The 21,662-nt window shown below is 39.8% G+C and overlaps 1 protein-coding gene across 1 annotated transcript; it reads right to left on the bottom strand.

The window, feature by feature from the left end:
- Positions 1-100: 100 nt before the first annotated feature.
- On the bottom strand, positions 101-21,273 carry smc1b (structural maintenance of chromosomes 1B). The gene is given in 26 exon segments (XM_038705501.1): positions 101-758; positions 850-960; positions 1,572-1,641; positions 2,372-2,523; positions 4,227-4,381; positions 4,804-4,920; positions 4,923-4,957; positions 5,085-5,182; positions 5,459-5,612; positions 7,414-7,559; positions 7,729-7,870; positions 8,456-8,562; positions 8,953-9,069; positions 9,750-9,887; positions 11,261-11,407; positions 12,305-12,496; positions 12,652-12,837; positions 12,943-13,150; positions 13,303-13,385; positions 13,902-14,042; positions 15,324-15,582; positions 17,378-17,616; positions 18,903-19,106; positions 19,997-20,109; positions 20,315-20,503; positions 20,915-21,273. Coding segments are annotated over 26 exon segments (3,732 nt in total). The 5' UTR covers positions 21,030-21,273; the 3' UTR covers positions 101-644.
- Between the last annotated feature and the right edge of the window lie 389 nt (positions 21,274-21,662).

The following is a 21,662-nucleotide window of genomic DNA, read 5'->3' as shown; positions in this document are numbered from 1 at the left end:
TGTATGAGCTTAAAATAGGTAAAACGTTCATCTTCAAGTGTAATTGTGCCCCTGTGTGGCCAATTCAGTCCACATATTAAGACAGATATGGAGACACAACTTTAACTCTGCAGATTTAATGAACAGGACAAATGTCATGCTTAAAAGCACAACTGGAATACAAAAACTATAAAACACTTCAAGTAAAATGAAATAGTAGAATAATAAGAATAAAAAATAAGAGTAATATACCAACATTTATCACTATGGAACATGAAACAACATTTAAGAACGTGAAATGTCTCTTTTAATGCTGTTGTATATTGCATCTAACCAACTGATTGTCGTATTTCGTAGGAGTAGCGTCGTTGTGTATAATACTGTCTTTGTGGGTCTTGCAAATTTGCAAGAATTTTCAAATGTAAGTAGATCCAGTCAAATGCTAACACGAGGAAAGTTGACCTACTCTCATGAATTACAAAAACCTTTTTTAGTAAATACCTTTTTAGTAAAACAGCTTAAACTTGAACAAAGCTAAGAATCATTCGGTGTTTAAAACAACTAAATTGCCTGTATGCCTGGTCAAAAGATGAAAACACTCATATGGCCAATGAACAAAAATGCATGAGACACAGATGCAAAGGCTTCATGCAGGCGATACCAGGCTACATGAGTCCATGAGTCTTCTCCTTGTCCGCCTGTTTTCCATTGTCCTCATCAATCAGAGGGTAGGGTCGAAGGTCCAGGGTCAGAATGCGGCTGAACATGCATTCATCAAACTGTGAAGAACAGAATACTTCAGTGACTGCAATGTGACGAGATCATAGAAATTAAGAGCTCTTCTAATGACATGTTATGAAAGTTTGTTACATCTGAGTAGACTCCCAGCAAAGCGTCGGCCTTAGAGAAAAACTCCTCCTTCAGGGAGATGACAATGATCTGCATGTTCTCCCTGGACTCCTCTCTGATGAAACTGGTCACCTGGATACAAACCAAACACGCACGCATGCACAAATATAATCCATAAAAATGAGATAAACGGACAATAGTGCACAAAACAGAATAATTACACTAGTTGTTTTTTTTATGTTGTTAGTGCTGTGTCCACACAAAATTCACTGCAAGCTAAATACAGTTGATCTTATCTCATAAAAAGAGTCTTTCCATTCTTCTGTATGCAGGTACTGAGGCGTCGTTTTAATCACAAACTATGTTACTGGAAATCCAGCAAGATATAACCGTGCCAAAGTAGATGGTGCACCATTTAATAGATAAGGGCTGCAACTAACTGTGATCTTCATTATCAGTTAATCTGTGATCTGTTAATTTTTAGAATAATTACAGACACAATTTCCCTTTACTCAAGGCGATGCCTTGAAATGTTTTGCTATGTCCAACAAACATTCCAAAACTCAAAGATATAAAGCAGACAAAGCAGCAAAACCTCACATTGGAGAGCATGAACTCAAAGCACATCTGCATTTTTGATAATTAACTTGTTGGTGAATCATTTTCTGCTGACTACCTAAACTAACTGTTTTAGTACTAATGTAAATATTAAGTGTAAAAGCTGCATGCTGCTGGAATCTTACCTTGCCAATGTTAGTGTTGTCCAAGGCGGCATCCACCTCGTCCAAGATGAAGAAGGGAGCAGGGCGGAAGCTGAGAGAAATGACAACAAACACCAGTGTACCATACAGCACAGACGCAATTAACCAGCAGTGGGTCAAATGTTACAGCTACAGCTCCATTAAAAGAAAGGCTGTAAGTATTAGATAATGTACGACTAGTGTTTCTGAAAGAAAGAAGTATCAGTCAAAATAAGTAGACAAGTAAGTATTTAGCAGGGGTGAAGGATGTGAGTCAAGTGTCTCTTTAGATGAGAGAGTTCTTCATGTAAAGCTGATGATGTCAAAGACGAGACGATCAATAGGCTCTCCAAATTACATAGCCTTTACTTTATTAGTCCATTCGTGATTTTTCTCAGTTATTATAAGATAAGGACCCCCAGCCAACTATTTTTTTTACCCCATAAAGAAACTGTAGATTCTGAAAGATATTTTATGGTGTCAACAGCTGTGCTATGACTGCAATTCCTTTTTTGTTTTGGGGTTTTGTTTTCATAGCTGTGTGGATTAATTATTTTAACTGTCCAGCAAACACTGACTTTGTTAAATGATTTGGGGAAACAGGATGATGTTGTGTCAAATCTTTCATTAATCAGTGCTCATCATCATGCGTTTCTTCTGCCCGTTATCTGGTGCTATCATATACATGTGCAATTTTAATTATCTTGAGTGATTCGTTTATCTTATTTTCCAGTTTGATCTCTTCTGATCTATCTGATACATCAAATGTAATCTACAGGGTTTGATTGTGAACCTAGTGATACCTGTGGATGGCAAACACCAGAGCCAAGGCAGCGATGGCCTTCTCTCCACCAGACAGATTGTCCATGGACATGAAGCGTTTTCCCGGCGCCACGCAGTTGTAGTTGATGCCGCCGAGGTAGGGCTCGTCTGGATTCTCTGCACTCAGAATGGCCTGGAGCAAATATAGCATATTTATTTTAATTTCATTTACTAGATCTTGTCGTTTAATGCAAAGGGGGCATTAGTGACCTTCATGGGGGAACCACAGTGTGTAGGAATGCACAATAACATCTGCACTTCATCGGTATCAGTTAACTAAAGGCTTTAAAATTTAAATTTCAGAATCGTTCTGAAATCTGCTGATAGGACAGGTGGAAAAGAGGACGCACGTCCGTGGTGTGTTCTGAAACGAATGGCAAAGTTGCTATTTGTAATGATTGCTGAGTGTTGGTCATGCAAGGAGGAGCCAAATCGCATGCCTTCAACACTACAAATGTAATTGCCCATCTTAAGAACTGCCATCCAGATCATTACTACGTGTGTTAGTGTTAGTTAATTGTACATATTTACACCAACTTTAAATAGTTCATCGTAGAGTAGATAACCCTTGAAGTGCACACAAACCAAATAAAGTCTGTCAAGTAAAGCTTCCATTACTTCTAAATAGGGCTGGGCGTAATAATTAATTAACGCCAACAAATATTTTCTTGCACGTTAACGCAGTTTTTATTATTATTATTGTGAAAGTCCGTCACTGGCTCTGAATACACATACAGTCAAACCATGGGTCACAGGAGGGAATGGGATGTTATTAGCCTGCAAATCAGCCACCCAAACAAGCAGCGGACGGAGGCTTTGGCTGACTACGTTAGAAGCAGCGTGTGGGAGAAGTAGATAAACAAAAGCAAGACAAGCGATCAAATGCCATAGCGAAGTGGATAGCTACACACTGCATGCGTGATCAGATGCAGCGCTCCGCAAGTAAACGGCGGATGCTCTGTGGATAGTAGCCATGGCAACGGATTCTGTGCGCTTCACAGCTGTAGCCTATTTAACTTAACTTTGTAGGCTACATAACTTTACCTGATAGGCCTTCATCTAGTTTTGCAGGGATGCTCTGCCATGCGAATTCCCTCCTGTTGATGTCCTATTTAGTAAACAGTAAGAGATTCTGGAAACTCACAAACAGCAAGGATCAGTCTCTCTTCCAATGATTTGTACTCTGTGTCGCGTACAAAAAGTTCAACACAAACTTCGGCAGCGGGCGGGCGTGTGCGTGAGGCGAGCACAACCGCCACCCTTCACCTCCCTCTAACAGGGACACTTGCTACCGAACATGTTTATGCTGCTCTCTGATAAAAGAAAGATTTTGCTGCTAACACCTGTTCAGAAAAAAAAACAAGAAAACTTTTTAGATTTATGTGTTAACCTGTTGCTCAGAAGGTGCCTGTTATGATGTTATAATCGTGGCTCTGGACTCTTAACTTGTTTTAACAAACTATAAAAGGTAAATTCCCTGGCAGTGGAAAACAGCTTTGGTTTTATATTTGATTTTATTACATTAATGTTTAAGCTGAGATTTACAAGAATTATTTTATTGCTACTGTGTAAAGGGAATACAGCTGGTACAAAGCACCTTATTTGCTTAAAGTGTTTGCAAACCACGTTATTGCACTTTGGGGTATATAGCGGGTACATTTAAATTAAAAGTGCACAATACACTACTTTAGAATTCATTATTTAATTTTGCTAACTATGCGATTAGAAATTTTAATTGTTGCCCAGACCTACTTTAAACTGTGGTGGAGGGAAGAAAAAAAACACTCAAATGAAACTTGTGAGTGTGTTTCTGTGGCTGAGCCGTTGTTGCTTCACCTGTGCGCTGCTGTTCCTGCACATTCTTTTATAGATCTGATCGATTATGACAGACACATGTTCGAAGCACTGGCTGAAGAGGTGGTAGCGCTGGGCTTTGACTTGCTCGAACTCTTGACTGCATTTTCTGGCTGCTCTGGTGCTGGCATCAAAAGCTGAGCGAGGGACACAACAACAACAAAGTTGAATGAGCAGTCCAGGTACTTTAGTTATGATATTAGAACTCTGTATTATTACAACATTTAACTACAGGTAGAAATCCTATGTGGGAATAAAACACTGAAGAATGGGGGTGGCGATGACACAGTGGATAAGACACACGCCTTTGGACACTTAACCCCTATGATATACATAATAATAGCAAGTTACTTTGGATAAAAGCGTCAGCGTAATGTAAATTTCAACAGCTGACCACTGAGGAAGAAGTTAACCACAACTCTTACACACTAATTACTTATAGAAAATGCACAGAAATCTTGTAAATCAAATGTTAAATACATAAACTAAGTGATTTTGATTGGCACAACATTAATTTTGAAATAAGAAACTTGATAAGATACATTGAACTACAAAATACCTTCTGTCACTCCCTGTAACTTGTCCTTCACCTCCCTCATCTTCTCCAGAGCTTTCAGATTGGGGGCAGTGGTGCGACGCAACACTCCCTCCACAGAGGACACTGACTCCTTCAGCCTTCTAAGGAGGCCTCCACCTCCTCCTCTGCCTGCAGACTCTGTACAACCACACAATTAAAATGAATGTTGAACTGTACAAATGTTTTGTGATATATTTCTGGTCATATGGATAAACATCATCACTAAGTGAAAATGAGGACAATGATGAGGCTTGATGTCTCACCCGATATCTGCATCCAGGCTAGAGTAGTCGATGACAAGTTGTGCCTCTCTCTCGTAGATGTCCATGGTGGCTGAAGTGCTTTCAGATTCTGTGTCCAGCTGCACAAACGGGAAGAATCAGACGACACCACAAGTGCTTCAAGTTGTTTCGTTACTTCTTTTATTTCTCAAAATTCAGCAGGGTTTCTCAGTCTTCATTCTGATGTGAGAAGTGCAGCATATTTTATTACATTCTTCTTTTTTTCAAAATATGATAATTTAAGCGCAAATTAATATCCAGTACTTTTCCAATATTGTGCAGGACTGCTGTTGAAATGGTAATTCAGAAGAGACAAAGAACAGCCAACTGTGAAAAGAGACTTCTCTCTGTCCTACCTGCACCTCACTGATTTCACTCAGGTTCCCTGACAGCAGAGTGATGGGCAGACTGTGGATCTTGCAGGCCAGCAGTAAGTTGTGTCTGGCCATACGTTTCTGCTCCAAGGCCGTCTCTGCAGACATCACTTCCCGCTGAAGCTTCACCAACTCTCTGACAGAAAGAGAAAGTGCCAATACAAAATTTGGCATTTGTTCTTCTTGTTGGATTTGTATCATCCTTAGAAAACTAAATATTTTGATGATTTGTTAGTTCTTAGGATACCAGAAAAAAACACTCCACTATCCTGTTTAAAGGTTCAGTGTGTAATATTTCTGAGGATCTATCGACAGAAATACAATATAAGATCCATAACTATGCTTTCAGTGGTGTGTAAATACTTTACATAATAAACCATTATGTTTTTAGTATCTTAGAATGAGCCAATTTTATCTACATAACCGCGGGTCCCCCCTTCCATGGACGTCGCCATGTTTCTACAGCAGCTGAAAAAGGACAAACAGCGATGAATAGGTACAGGAACAGTTGAATAGGTACATTAGAAGAAGAAGAATTAGTAATAATCTACAGCAGGGGTCGGCAAAAAAAGTATTGCATCGGGGCAATATTTTCAACCATTAGATGGTGGATGAGAATATAAGCCATAATATTGACTTCTATCAACATGTTGTTTGGTTATCTCAGTCAATAAGGTGCAGGACTCCTAACCCAAGGGTTGAGTGTTTGATCCTAGCCCTGGACAACATTTTTTTTTCTCTCTTCAACAAACAGATTCTACAGCGAATGTTCCTCAGATCACAGCATGTGCTGCATTGTTTGTGTTTCGGTGTTTGATCCGCATCCATCAACGTTTTTGCAATTCCCCAGTATCTCCAGGCAGGGGACATTGAGGGGAATCACGTTTCCTGACGGCTCTTTCAGAGGTGTGTCAGGCAGGCTACAGACTCTTTTAATGTCGTTCAGAATCTTTCAAAGTAAAAGCTCAGTTCTACTCCAAATACAGCATTGCAGTAAACAAGCTTCTCGCACTTTTATTTTGTAGGAAAAACCACTAAAGAGGAAGTGATTATGTGAGTAACTGTTGCTGTCATGACTGAGATCTATTTCAGCACTGCTATCGAAGTATTTATTTATATTTTTTGCCGCTATCAAAGCACCATAATCTGGCATCCCATGGCGATCCATCCTTGAACAGTGGAACTTTTGAAGTACTAGTATTTATTAATTTAACACGCCCTGAAGTATGAAAATTGCAGTTGTTGCGGTCCTTGCCATCCTCCGCGGTAGGCTTGACCAATAGCGCAGTATTTTAATGTTGCGGTTATCGCGACAGCCCTAGTATAAACTTTATCTAATGTGTGGTTTATGATGGACTGTGGTGCAGAAACAGTGACACAGTCTTGGCTTACATTTTCCATGTTATCTGTCAGTGGCCAAGTCACAATAAGATATGGTTTTACTGAATAATTAAGTAAATAAAATTTCTTAATATATCTACCCAAACAAACCTCATTTCGTGACTGGCCACTCTCTGCTGTCTCAGAAGAAACACCATTTGTGCTGTGTCCGCTATTTGAAAGGTTAGGGGCAGTGGTAGACTGGACAAATGGTTGCAATTCAAAACCCTCACCACTAGATGCCACTAAATCTTACACACTGAACCTTTAAACTAGAAATGCATCACAATCTTGAAGGCAAGAAATGCTGTTTAATTGTGACCTCAAGATTCCCATAATCTTATAACAGATCATAATTGACAACAGAGTTCTGTTTAACTAGTGATACTACAAAAGCTACAGATGAAAACAACCATGGATCAGAAAAGCTTACAACAAATCATTTCTAGCAGTTTGTACAGGGGCGGCCGTCTGTAACAGTTGTAATACAACAGTAGCAGCAATAATAATAAGCACAGTAAGTGGCGATCGCATTGGAGTTTTAGTGGTAGCGTTACTTGTTGATTGCTTGGAGGCTCTGGGTTTTCTGGTCTAGCTCAGCTTTGGCAGCAGCCACCTGGCTCTTCTTAGACAGCAGCTGGTTCTTCAGCTCCAGCTGTTTGTTCTGACCCTCTTCTACTGCTGACAGCAACTTCTCCTCATCCTGAGAGGGAATGGAAATATTAGGCTGAAAAAGTCTGCAACTGCTACAAGATTTAATTTCACATCAGCCACGATGTGTCCAGAAATAGCCACAGTACAGTCTGTACAGTCATATTTGGAAGAAATCAATATTTCAGGAGTAGGTAATAATAAATGCCTGAGATGACTACCTTCCTCTGCTCGACTATGAGTCTCTCCTCGTTGACGATGGTTTCCTCCATTTTGTGGAGCTTCTTCTTCTGCTGCTCCAGTTGGTTTTGTTCGTACTCCAGCTGTGCATTCAAGCGAGCGCACTGACTCTCAAACTCCAGCCTGAAAGGAGAGACATATAAATGTTATCATGTTGTAAAACGCCTGAGTACTTAACATGCACACAAATACCACCAGTGTAGTACAAACACAAATCATGCAATTAGACACGACTCTACAATATTCTGAACCTGAGCTAAGATAAACGACCAATTCAAGTCTGTTAATATAAGAAGCAAAGTAAGAACCTTACATTTTTGCTAATTTATGTTTGTTTTAATTACATTATAGCAAAATGTTATATTATATTATATTAAAACACTTCATATAATATAAAGATTCTCTGAGACCCAATAAAAGGAAAAGAAAACAACACATTTTATAAAATAAAAAACTGCTTTGGACACCTTAACAGTTTGAATCATAACTCCAACTTCTCAGATTGTTTCACAACTTAACAAAAGCGAATCTTTGTCTCTTTTTATTTTAGTAACTGTTTGAGACATTTGTTGAATAGTCAAACTGTGATTATAAAAAAACCCGTTTACATACATAAAATGTAAAATATTGAGAAGCTATTCTCCTTCTTATTCATAGTAAATGTTTATCACTTATATCACTAAAGAAACTTGTGTGTGGTTGTCGTACCGCTTCTTGTCAAGCTCTGTCTGCTGTTTCAGGTGCTCCTGCTCATACTCTTTGATGCTGTCCACACCGATCTCAGCACAGAAGTCAAAAAATACCAAGTTCTCCATCTAAATACACAGAACATCTACACTGTCAAGTGCATGTGATCAGCTAGATTAGACAATGAGCAATAGAAGATTTGGTAATTAAGTTTGTCTACTGGCGGCTTTAGCAGATGCCAGTGAAATACTTTTGCCCCTTTTAAACCCATTAGCCATGGCTGCCACTCTGTTGTATGCCAGTGGTTCTGGCCCAAAACCCCTGGAAATGTAGTGACGTCACCTTATTATGACATGCAATATGGCACTAAAGATGATGAAGATGCACCAACCCGGTTTTACTCAGTTCTCAATTACTAATAGTAATGGAAGTCCAGCAAAAGCAGAAAACATGAATTCATTGGTAACCTCAGCATGAGGGTTACAACAGGCTTCAAAGCCAGCATACTGGAACATTACCTGGTCAATCTGCTCTCTGATCTTTCTCATCTCTGCATCCTTTGCCTCCACACTTTCCTGCTGCATCTGGATCTGAGAGTCCAGGTTTGCTAATTCACTCTCCATACGAGAAATATCCTGAAGACAATCGTCAAGACATGACAAGACAGAGTAAGTACTGAGAAACTGTGAACTCAATTCGTCACCGATCCTGTGTCACCATGACACAATATGTACATCTAATATGCTTTGGGGTTCAAATGACAGTGACACAGGAACTCTGATTTACACAAACAAACACAGTAGAGAAGAGGTTTTCTAAGTGTGAGGCAGGCCTCCCCAGGGGGGCTCCAAACTGTTTCAGAGGAAGCTCAGTGAATGGAAGTGAAACAGTATTACATTAGTTATCGAAAGGAGATCTCACAGAATAGCCTGATCTGGTTAAAGAAAGCATTCAGAGATACAGTAGATTTGGGGAACTGTTTTTCCCACTTTATCAGAGTCATAAACTAATACATGCCTAAGGACCAAACTTTTTTTAATGTGTTTGGTGTACTGTGGCGTAATGTCAAACAGCAATATTAGGCTATCTTGCCTCAAATTTTGAATGTTTATGGGATCAAATAACATAATTATGGTATCCAGGAATTGAGCAAAACTAAGCAAGTAAACTAAGATGGGTGAGGGGCTGCATCTTCCCAAGCTTTGTCTGACGGGAGGCCTGCATTCTCACACTTTGAAAACCCCTGCAGTAGAGCCATGTCAAAGAAAACTGTTTCAATTGTGATATTATATTTGAGAAAGTTCTGTGGCCCTACCGCTTGGCATTTAAGAAGGTTTTTCTTCCGAAGGTTTTCCAGCTCAGTTTTGGAGTATTTGAGGCGGGTCTGAGCACCCTGAGCCTGAGCAATGATCTGTTTCAGTTCTGACTCCTTCCGCCTCAGCTTCATTAAATCCTGTCACAGGACCAAAACACAGAGTGAAAGTTAATTGTGATTAATTTATGCAATCATAAAAAATCATTTCAGCCCAATTGTTTGTCTTGGCATTGACAAATTTATTCAACTGCAATACATAACCAGTAGGTATATGACAAGACATAATGTATGTTAAAAACACAAACATGTGTGGTAGGGCTGCTCGATTATGGCAAAAATCACAATTACAATTATTTTGGTCATAATTGAGATCACCATTATTTATTCATTTTAACTGACTTAGGAAACATCATGCATTTATTAAAAATGAACACCTCATTTTTAGAAACAATTATGCATTATTCCAAAATCCCAACTAGCCCCTGAAATAAGAAATATCCATCCATCCATCGTCAACCGCTTATCCTGCGTACAGGGTCGCGGGGGGCTGGAGCCTATCCCAGCTGACATTGGGCGAAAGGCGGGGTACACCCTGGACAGGTCGCCAGTCCATCGCAGGGAAATAAGAAATAGTAATTTAATATTATTAACTTTAAACAGCCTCTTGGAGCCCAAGAGGACAATAGCAACGTAGGGCTGGACGATATGGCCAAAAATGTTATCACGATAAAAAGTTTCATATCTTTCGATATCGATAATTATCACAATAAGTATCAAATCGTTATTTCTTTCGAGTTTAAAGGCTGATTTTTGTTCCTGAGTTAAAGTTGAAGAAACCTGATGGTTAATTGTGGTTTAAACTCTTCCTTGATATTCAACACTTGAAGCCAAACAGTAGATCACTTCACAAATCTGAGGTAGAACATACAAAACATTTATGATAAAATCTTTGTCAACAAATATGCATGAGTAAAATTAAGTAAAAGCTTTTTTCAGTCCTTTTTCCTCAACAAAATAAACATCTTATTAAAAAATTAAGTGTATGATTCAAGTGAATAAAATCAAACATTTATTGAATATTTATTATATTGTTATTGAAAAAGAAATATTGCGATAATTATTGTTTTATTGTCCAGCCCTATAGCAACGCAGTGTTTCCCCAGGTTGACTGCTTTGGGGGTTGGATGGGCCACGGTGCGAGCTCAGTGTGTGTGTCTATGCATGTGTGTGCATACACACGGAGCATAGCAGAGCAGGTGACACGTGAAATACTTTAGCTGATAACAACTCATTGCTTTACATAATGCAAAAATTCAACCACGGTGCTCTGTTGGGAGATGCATGACGTTAGTTAAACTAAAACTGAGTGAGAAAAGAAAAATCCGTAATAGGTTTGAAGACGTGGACATTTTACAAGCATGGACCAGTCGAAATCATGATGAAAATGTGTAGAGAGGGCAGGAAATTCACAAAATGAGTGATACTTTATTTGAAATTTCGTGTTGACTCACACGCAACTCTGCTGTCAGCTGGTCCTTGCGTTCCATCAGCTGCATCATGTCCTTCTCATCCCAGCAACGAGCTTTGGTCCGCAGGGAACTGGAGCCTCCAGAGATCATACCTGACTTTGCAAACATCGTCCCATCCAGAGATACCGTCTACAGAAAACACATGTGATTACATGTCTGCTAGTGAAGGGCAACGTGTCAGTATAAAAGCCTGTAGGTTGTAATATTAGTTGGGTCTGTTTGGCCCTCAAGATATATAGTATTTCCTCTTTTAGGCGACATTCTTCCTTAAAATTTGGATTTTTACCCCAAACATACAAAATGATTTTAATCACTGAGTTTTCCCTGAATGATAAAAACATTTTAGGAAGCTGTATGAGACACTTTCCCCTCTTTACAATGCCTACTCTTTATAATTTGAAAATGTAGTACAAGATCAAGTGCACAAAAATTACAGTGAAGCTGTAGTTGGCAATGAAATAATTACTTCTCAGGCTTCCTCAAAAGTGCTCATACAAATATATAAAAATAAAACTAATTCACGCAATTTAAAATCTACTTAGTCATAATAAGACATAAAAAAAGCAACTAAAGAACAGTTTGTAAATACCGAGAAGCTGGTATACCACTGTCCCCCCGCCAGTGTCATCATGTCATGGCATCGAATATGAGCCCAAAGCTCCGTGTGGAGCTGGGACATGTTTACACAGGCGTTCTGTGTGTTCACAAGTAGTCATTTATTGCTTAGAGACTATTCCTGAATTCTTGCAAATGGTATTAGGAGCACGAGGAGGAGCACTAGGAACCTGATATGTTTCACAGCTTATCTAACTCATGTTCTACTGTCATGATATCGTGACAGCTAATAAGCCAATATGGTATTTTTAAAAGAATTCCCTACTGCTGCTTTGGGAAGCTGTTTGTGGCTGGGGTAATCAATTTTGTCATTTCAATTTATATTCAGGTGTAACTACTGAAGCAGCCCTAAAAAAGTAATGTGCTTTTGTTGTACTGATACCAATGTCTGTGGCCGAGGGCCAAGTTTACCTTAATGCGCTGCTGCCCATCAAAGGCCAAACTCCTTGCTTCTTTGATGGTCTCACACACCAAGGCGTTACCACACACAAACTGCACCATTTTCCTCAGCTGGGCAGCACCTGCAGCAGCGTTAATCTGTACAACATCGATCACCATCTTGGCACCAGGTATCTCCCTCAGGCGCTCATTCAGAGGACTCACCTGGGCACACAGTAGTGATGGTTAACCTTTACACAACATATGCATCTGTGTGTGCAGAGAAATAATTCTACATGCTGAAAAACACTGACAACTTCACATTCTCTTCCGTTTTCTGTTTTTAACAATCCATAACCATTGCTTTAGTTTCAACTCACATCCAAGTTGTCAATGGGCAGGAAGGTCTCACGTCCGGAACGCTCTTCCTTGATGAAAAAGATGCAGTCGCGGGCCACCTTCTCTGTGGCCACTATGATGGCATTCATGAAGTGGCCAAGCACCTTGGTGACAGCCAGCTGGTACTTCTTATGGATGGGGCTACACAAGTCAGACAGACGACCATACTGGGACGAAGAAGAAAAAGAAAGTCTCCTTCCTGTCTCACTGGACTTGGGTACTCACTTCATTCTTACAGTTATCATTACTCATTATGCCTGTCTGTCTTTTACCACAGTGTCAGGGTAGAGTCTGCGGAGCCTCTCTAGCAGTTCTTTGCGCTGCAGCTGGTTTCTACTCTCCTGGCTGTCCAGACGGGCATTCCCCAGCTCCTCCAGCACCTGGCCCAGCTCCAGGTTCACCTCCTCACAGCGCTGGCGGCCCCGCTGCAGCTCTGCACTGAGGCTCTCCTCCTGCTGACGGTACTCTTCGAGAGATGACCTGAAATATACAGTAACTAATAAAGTATGTTCAGTTTTCTCCTGTGATGTTAAACCCTGATTTATAAGTACATCATTTGTCAGTGCTAAATAAACAATTCAATCAAGAGCTCCCTGATAGTCAGGGACAAACAGCTATAAAGTGTGCCATACTTGCAGGTCTTGGTGTACTCCTCTAACTTCTCTTCTCTGCTGTTCAAATCTTCCAGCTGAGTCTGATTGTTTCTGATGGCAACCTACAACAGATGATCCAGAGAGGTATAATTAATGGAGATACAAACTGAAAGAGGTCGCTTGTAGTGATGATTATCAGCAGACTATTTAGCCGTCCAGCCCACGACTCGAGTGTTTCGATTCACTCATTACTCTCAGCGTTTATTTCAGCTATAGTAGGCAGCTGATTTCAGCGGGAAACCTCTAAAACCCAACTGTGGACACAAAGTTAGCAACTAGCTGGTGAACATAGTGAAGTGTTTAGCTGCTGAAGAGCCAGACATTTTCATTAGGAGTTGGTAGAGACCAAAAACAAACACACGACTCATCTCTGTAGCTGCTGAATGTGTAAATAAGCAACTGTTTGTTAACAAGTTGTCAATGATGTGTCCACAAATTGTTTCTGCTGCTCCCAAGTCAGCCACAAAAATAAGTAATTGCAGGTTTAAGGGTGTATTACAGATACAGTAGTTTGAAAATGTGTCTTTCAAAAGCTTTTCATATGTGTAGTGACAGCTAAAAGGTGCCACTGAAAATACCTCCACTTCCTTCTTTCTGCGCTTGTCGAATACCATCTTCTCATAGTCCGCTTTCACCTCCCAGTGTAGTTTCTCTGCCTGCTGGCAGAGGACAGCACCCCGCTTTCGGGCCAGCTCCTTCAGCTCTTTGTATTGCTCTAGCTGTAGCAGAAATTCATACAAAAACACATCAATGGTTTCATGACAATGTCACTTTTTTGGCACTTAATGACAATTAGGAACCAAAATTAGGACTGACATCGACTTTTATTGTTGTGTGATCCGTGGCTCGTCAGTCATTTGTAAAATTTTGCCAAATCTAAATACGTATTCACTTGCAAGATAAGCATGTGTGGTTGTGTTGGATTAAATTAAAGTTTTAAAGTAAATAGTTTTTGTTCAAGATAACGACGGCATCTGATCAGAAAGCTCCGGTGTTCTGCCAGCTGACCACAGACCAGGTAACAGTAAAGCAACTGTAGCATTTAACTGAAATCATGATTGATTGTTGAGTTGAAGCCAAAGTAAGCCGCAATCCTCAGCTGAAAATGTACAGTGGGCGTGTGTTGTTCTCCTTTTTGGGCTGTGAGTTGTAACCTCACAGTCATGAGTTAACTGGGTGTCGGGGAACTGCACCTTTTAACTCACCTCCAGCTCTCTCTGTAGCTCAGACAATCCCTACTACCTGCGTGTGCTAATCCATCCTTTCACCCATTTTCTTTGTGTTATCTTATGAATCGCTATCTTTATAATAACAAACACGTTTCACATTTCATGTGTGTTTTCTTGACAAAACATGGTTTGGAGACCAGCGCTGGGTGGGTGCCACTGTCAGCTCGTGTAGTGTGTGACCCCCTGTCACCGATAAGTCACGTAGTGTGAACGCCACATCTTCAAGACTCCCGTCACAAGACAGCAAGTTATGTAGTGTGAATGGCACGGCCATCGGTAGTGTGCATGGCCTTTAGTATAACCTGTATAGCACTCAGGTGATGTTTGTGTTTGTAAAGCAGCTGTCTGGTTGTTGGTCTGATGTTTGCTGTATGACACACTGTGAATTTCCGAAAGCCCAATAAATATCTATCACCTTAATAATCTATACAAGCTTCGAATACTAAAATCATCGTTAGCTGCAGCCCTAATTAAGACATTCATTTTACTCACATTTGTAAGCCTCATGTACATGTGTGACTGACTCCTGCTTTTTAAATAAATCCACTTTATGGATTACTTTTTCCTTACACATTCAATTTGATGTACTGTACACAGTGTGTAACGTATGGTAGAACCTCATATACAGTCCAGTTGGTTTATTATGTTTAGAATATGTGCTGCACAAAACACATAGCCTCCAACCTCCCAGAAGTTATATCTTACATCATGTTACCTAACTGTTGGTTTGACTGAACGGGATGGAGGTGGCGTTGTTTGACACAAACTCACCTGATCCTCATCCAGCTCGATGTCTCTCACCCGGGAGGTTCCCCTCTCCTGCGTCTGCTTCTCATAGTTCCTCCAGGTCTTCTCCAGTTCTGTGATCTCCTGCCGTCCCTCTGCCAGCTCCTGCTCTTTGATATCCATCAGCTTGTGACTCTTCCTCAGAGCACCACGGACCTCCTCAGCCTTCTTCATGTGGTGAGATGTGTTTACCTTGGCTTTGATGTACTGGGACCGACACTGGGACAGGATATGCTCCTGTGCACTGAGTGACAGAGTGAGAGGAGGCCTAGATTAATTCTAGTTAAAGCTAGGGTAGGCAATTTACTTCAGATGCACTTTTTGTTATATTTATTGAAATTCTCTTTACATCCCAACAGCAATCGATTCTCAAATGTTCTGACACAAAAATGAAAAGATCCAGTATCTGTGGCAGCACTGCAATACGCACACATCCAATCATTTCATATGGTCCAAATGACATAACTGGCCACGTGCCTACCTACCTACCTACCTACCTACCTGCACACTCGTCACACATAAAAATGTGTTTTCTGGGAGTGGCTTCAGTTGGATATTTTCAAAATCTAGCTGAGTTAATTGGACTGAATTGAATTGCCTTTTGCTAGTTTCTCCAACATTACCTAGTTTTTACCTACCCTAGCTTTAATGGCAGGCTTGCTGGCACAGACCACCTATGTATTTATATTATATGCCAGTTCTATGGGATCTAAAAAGATGCTATTATCTTAAGGTGCTTGCACACTGCCCCAACAAACACCGACCGACTCCAACCAACACAGACTGTTGGATCAGTGTGCGCCGTCAGTCGGTGTCAGTTGGATGAAGTCTTTAGAGTTTGACATGTCCAGTCAAGTCGGGTCTAGTCGTAGAAAGTCGGACCAATGTGCGCCATTCTCCAACAAACCGCAACATTCTGAGAGTGTTCCCTTGACAACTAAGCCTATACTCGCATGCGGAACGTCAGCGCCACGATTTTCTTTTATGTCAATTAGCATGGTATCCATTACTCGCTCCTCTCTCTCTCTCTCATTGACAGTGGACCTGTCTGTGAACAAGCCCGTCCACTTCATGCACAATCACATTCAGAACATGCGCTGGAGGAAGCGACGGGTGAAAAGTGATCATCCGCCGAAAAACTGATTGCCTTCCGGAGAGCAGGCAGCATGTTAAAGCTGTCCTATCTATAACCTACATCTAGCCTACAGCTGCTTTATGTCCGTGGTAGCAAAGGTATGTCTTTGTGAAACTTTAATGTTTCTTGTAATGGAATAATCACAGTCAAAGTGTTTGCAGTTTATCGGGCCTGACAAAACAAACATAAGCAATAAAACGCTTGTTTTCTTGCCGATGAAATTTGTGTTTGGTTTAATAATATTTGTTTACTGTACTGTATATTGTTTATATTTGGAAAACAGACTGTAGTCTTTATTTAACATGATTCATGGCTGGGATAGGCTATAAATAAAATAAAGGAAGTGTCGCTCCCACCATTGTCCTTATGACATTAATTCAGCTTGTTCTGTGCCAACCAATCCAATGAAATATGTAGTTTGTAGTACTGCACTTGCCAAAAAGACAGAAAATAGCTTAATCAGTCCTTATTACCAATTGCAATACATTTAAATGGCCAATCTGAGGCAAAACATTCAATTATGACAGAAATCTTTTTTTAACAGTGAAATTAAGTAAAGTCTTTTTTCAGTCTCTTTTCCTCAACATAGTAAATATCTCAATAGAAATTATTAAATTAAGTGCTAATTCATTTGTGATTTAAATTAATTAACTAAAACATTTATGGAACATTTGTTATATTGTTATGGAGGAAAATTACATTGCAGTTATTATTATTATTGTTTTACTGCCCAGCCCTACTTAACTATAGTTTATTGTATTTTCTAACATACTATTCTTTTTTCCCACAGATACAATTTTGTAATTCTGCTGACAGATTATTCCCAGATATGAAAAGCAAATATTATATATCCTATTTCATTAAACTGCCCATAAATATTAAATCCACACACACACATACACACCGGATCTCCTTCTCTATGTGCTGCTGCTCTCTGGTGAGGCGTCCATTTTCCTTCTTGTAGGTTTTGACCGTTTGTTCCGCATTCACCAGTTTACTGTTCTCTGTAGCTGCAGCCTGTTGTTTCTCCCTCAGTGTGTCGCTGAGGGCATTGATGCCCTTCTCATTGTAGTACAGCTCAGCCAGGCTCAGATGCAGGCGGTTTTGGTGAAGGTCATCCACCAGCGCTTGGTACCTCTGGGCCTGGAAAAGTGGGAGGTGTGGGGAGGGCAGTCAATCGATGGACAAGAAAGCTCAATAGAAACTTTGGCAGTCCATGATGCTGTTCCTGGGTGTATAATATATTTCTTGTTTTCTCTTACACCTACATCAACAGAGACAGCAAGGGGTGCACCCCAGAATGAATGCCAGCATAAAGCCCAATTAGAGGGAGAAAATTTAACTAATACAATGGTCATGTCTTAACCGTCTATGATATTTTTTAACCCACATTAGTATGTAAATGGCTGTAGAAACTTTTGCCTTTCTGTATGGTCAAAAACCTAGTATATATTCACCTTTACACCTGTCAGTCAGTGTATCCCTCTAGTAAAAGGTGATGCACTCGGCCCGAAGTCAACTTCCATTCTGTTTGTTTATCACTGGGTTTATGTTTACTGGCTAATACGGTGAGTGATATCCAGCACAGTGTTCCCATACATTCATTTATTTGTGGCGGCCCACCACATTATCAGCGCTGATTTACGTTTTTTTTTTACTATTTAAGATGGGCAAACTTGTATTTGATTGCAGAGCTGCACACAGCACATATTCGTTCAGCACCTCCTCTCACTCACTCCCCCTCTCTCTCTCAAAAACACACTGGACAAATCTGTGTATTGAATGGTTAGTATCATGAACACCGCTGCACAAATTCGTCTAACTTTAGTGTCGATGATCGGTGGGAAACACTGTGGTAAATCAGACAGGTCAGTAGAAAAACATTCTTGTCTCAAATTTTTGTTCAAAAACTGGTCTGGTAGTGTGAACTTAACACATTTCAGTTTGTAGTAACCAAGTAACGTTTCTTTTCTTCGACTGGCAGCTAAGGTTATTTACTTGTTATGGATTGCTTGCGGAAGTCTGACGGAAGTTAAGTTTGGGCCAGAGTAATGCACATCCCACATCAGATTTTCAGGCTGAAAAATCCAGAATTCCGGATTAATCCGGAAAAATCACATCCCTGGTAACTCAGGGAGAAGTTTTGATTTTTGTGAATGCCTTTTTTGTTGTTGCTTTTATGTTTTCAGGAAGCAAGTTAGAGACCCTGCTTTGGGAAACAGCATTACTGATGGTACTGTAGTAGCATTGTGTACTTGAGGTTGAAAAATTAATAAGAGCCACCTGCTCTCAGGACGACCTTTGATTTGTCTATGGGTGGTTATGATTGTAGCCGGCAGATGAAATAACTGCAAGTGTGTGGTGACTTTGGGAACTGGGGTAAACAACCCTGAAAGAAAGATTATATTTCTCTTTTTGTTTTACTTTACCTCCATTTTTTCCTGGGACACCTGTTTTCTCTCGACAGTAGCAGATTTCTTCTTGTTGAAGTGAAACTGTGTGTCGTCTTTGGCCTTCAGCAGGGCCTCTTTCTTCTTATCATATTCTGCAGCATACTCTCTCGACTGACTGATGCTCTCGAACATCTTGGTCCTCTCCTTTGGGTCCTTTAAAGCTATGGACTCCACTGCCCCCTGGTGAGGAGCATAAGAAGTAACAGACTTGTGTGTAAGGCATTATTACTAACAGCCTTTGTATAGGCTCATTGGTGTGATGCAGTTTTTAAAGTAAGTCCCTACATAACTCTGTTACAGAATAGGGCTGCAACTAATGATGATTAATCTATCAAATATTTTTTGGATTAAGTGATCAGTTGTTCTATAAGTGATCAGTTGTTGGTCTATAAAATGTCAGAAAATTGGGGAAAAGGTCATCATTGTTTCCCAAAGCCCAAGATGATGTCCTCAAATGTCTCATTTCTTGTTTTATACACAACCCAAAGATATTCAGCTTACTTTTATAGAGGAGTAAAGAAACCAGGAACTAATCGATTAATCATTGCAGCTTCTTAAAAATAAACTTATAAATAATAAAAGATTTCAAACAGAAAGAATGCTATGTATCTATTCCAATGTACAGTATCTTATGTGTTGTGCTGTCTTCTATCATGCCTGGTATCGCTCTACAATGCACTGTATATTTTAGTGCCCAAATCAGTTCTTTTTTGTATTACTGTACCTATTGAGTCATAGAACTTCACATTTATTTAGTCTCCACAAAGGGTGCAAATAATTTTTTTTTCCCACCAGCCAAGGGCTAGTGAATGCTCAAAGTGTACCAGCCACTCAATAGATTACCATTGTTTTTTGTGTGGGGAATTAAGTAAATCTACCATCCATTTTTAATGCTAATTTTACTCCCTATCTCCAGAGCAGGAAAATTGTCTCAGCAGAAATAAATAAATAAATATACAATACAATGGATATGCAGTATATATATCTGATCTTAGTATCTCCACAAATATTCTACATTACAGCATGTTTTTTATGTGTGTCTCTTCACTACTGTTTATAGCAGTGTTTACCTGGAACACCAGACAGTTGCGAGCCTTAGTCACAATGCCAATCTTCTCCAGCTCCGCTATGTATTTGGCCAGAGTGACATGCTGACCATTGATGCGATACTCAGAGGAGTCACCTAAAAAAAACAAGAATGCGTTAGCTATTACTGCAGCTAAGGTAACTAATAAAAAACTACTGTAACATTACTCGTTTCTACTTGATACTACTAGGGACAACTGTTTAAGATATTTTTTTCAAATTCCAAGTCGAATTAGAAATAAAAGCAAAGTTTATTGCGCTGTTTGGAGTTAAAACAGAAAATCTGAAGTCATTAAACCGACCTATGATGCTCCGGCAGAAGACGGTCTCCTGGTCTTCGTCGTCGCAGTACCGCATCGAGACCCGGGCCGTGTCTAAAACCGGCTGCCCGATGTGGGCTCCGTGTATCAGGTCCCTGAGGTGCTTCACTCGGAGACAGGCAGCCCGCTCGCCCATGGCAAAGCTCAGGGCGTCCATCACATTGGACTTGCCTAGTGTTGTTTTACATGTTCAGCATCACTCTGAATAAATCTTTTGATTCAGCAGTTTTGATTAATGCCAAAGCAATGGGTCTTAGCCGTTGCCTTTAATGTTTAATGTAGCTAACAGTCAGCTAACCTAGCTACATTTAAGGAGCGGTGTTATAACGTTCTCACATTTTTAACAACTGTTAACCCTTTACATTTTTTTTTTTTTACAAAAAAAAGAATGATTCTCTATGGTTTTACTTAACTCCAACATTATTCAGTTATTTATATCTACTAAAAATGAGTGATATGCAAAAATATAACCGAGCAAATCTCTGCTTTAGCTAGCTTAATAAGCTTTCAACTAAGCTAGTAGCATTGACAGCTAACAATAACATTAGCTCAGTTAGGTTGACAGTAAAAAAGTGAACTTACCTGAGCCATTTGTGCCAATTATACAATTAAATCGCATGAACGGACCAATAACTTTCTTCCCTCGCCATGACTTGAAGTTTTCAATATCAATTTGTTTCAGATACCCCATTTTCATTTGATTAGATTTGATGAATCAACCAGCTAATTTACGTGTTAAAGTCATCTACTGAGGCAGGATAAAAGATGTTTAAGAGGCGGGAAGCACGGTAACTTGTTTTTCTGCTCATATGAACAGCACATTTTATTTGTATATTTTTCACACAACTAAATTAACTTTACCCTTCCTCTAATTTTGTTCCTGTTTTACTGCTAAATATTAAAATGTAATTTGTATTTAGTTTTAAATAGATTTAGTATAACTCAAATGTTTAAGTCAAGTCTTGTCCAAGTCAAGTCCAGAATCTCTTTCAAATCCAGGTCTAAGCCTATTTCAAGGCCAGGTCCTTTAAGTCTGGATCATAGGGTGAGGGTTGGTTATTTAGCACTTTTTTGAACCAAAGGTCAAGTCTGAGCAAGTAACAGTACTGATTTAATATCTTAAATAAAACATCTATGACAATTTAAAAATGATTTAATGGAGTAATAGATTTTTTTTTTTTTTAAAGTTGTCATGTACTCTATAGACCCTTCCCCGCATCCAGGGCTATTCGTTCTAGTAACTTGTCTACTCAGTCCCCTTTCAGTCCAACACTCGTGGGTACAAACCAAGTCAAGGATCTTACAGTATTTCTCTACATTTATCTATTCA

Source organism: Micropterus salmoides, unplaced genomic scaffold, assembly GCF_014851395.1.
Source record: "Micropterus salmoides isolate LMB-PRFRI ecotype aquatic unplaced genomic scaffold, ASM1485139v1 Ms_hic_scaffold_8, whole genome shotgun sequence".
NCBI classification, from domain to species: Eukaryota; Metazoa; Chordata; class Actinopteri; order Centrarchiformes; family Centrarchidae; genus Micropterus; species Micropterus salmoides.
Note: the sequence above shows the minus strand (reverse complement) of the source record. Positions and strands in the feature narration are given on the sequence as shown.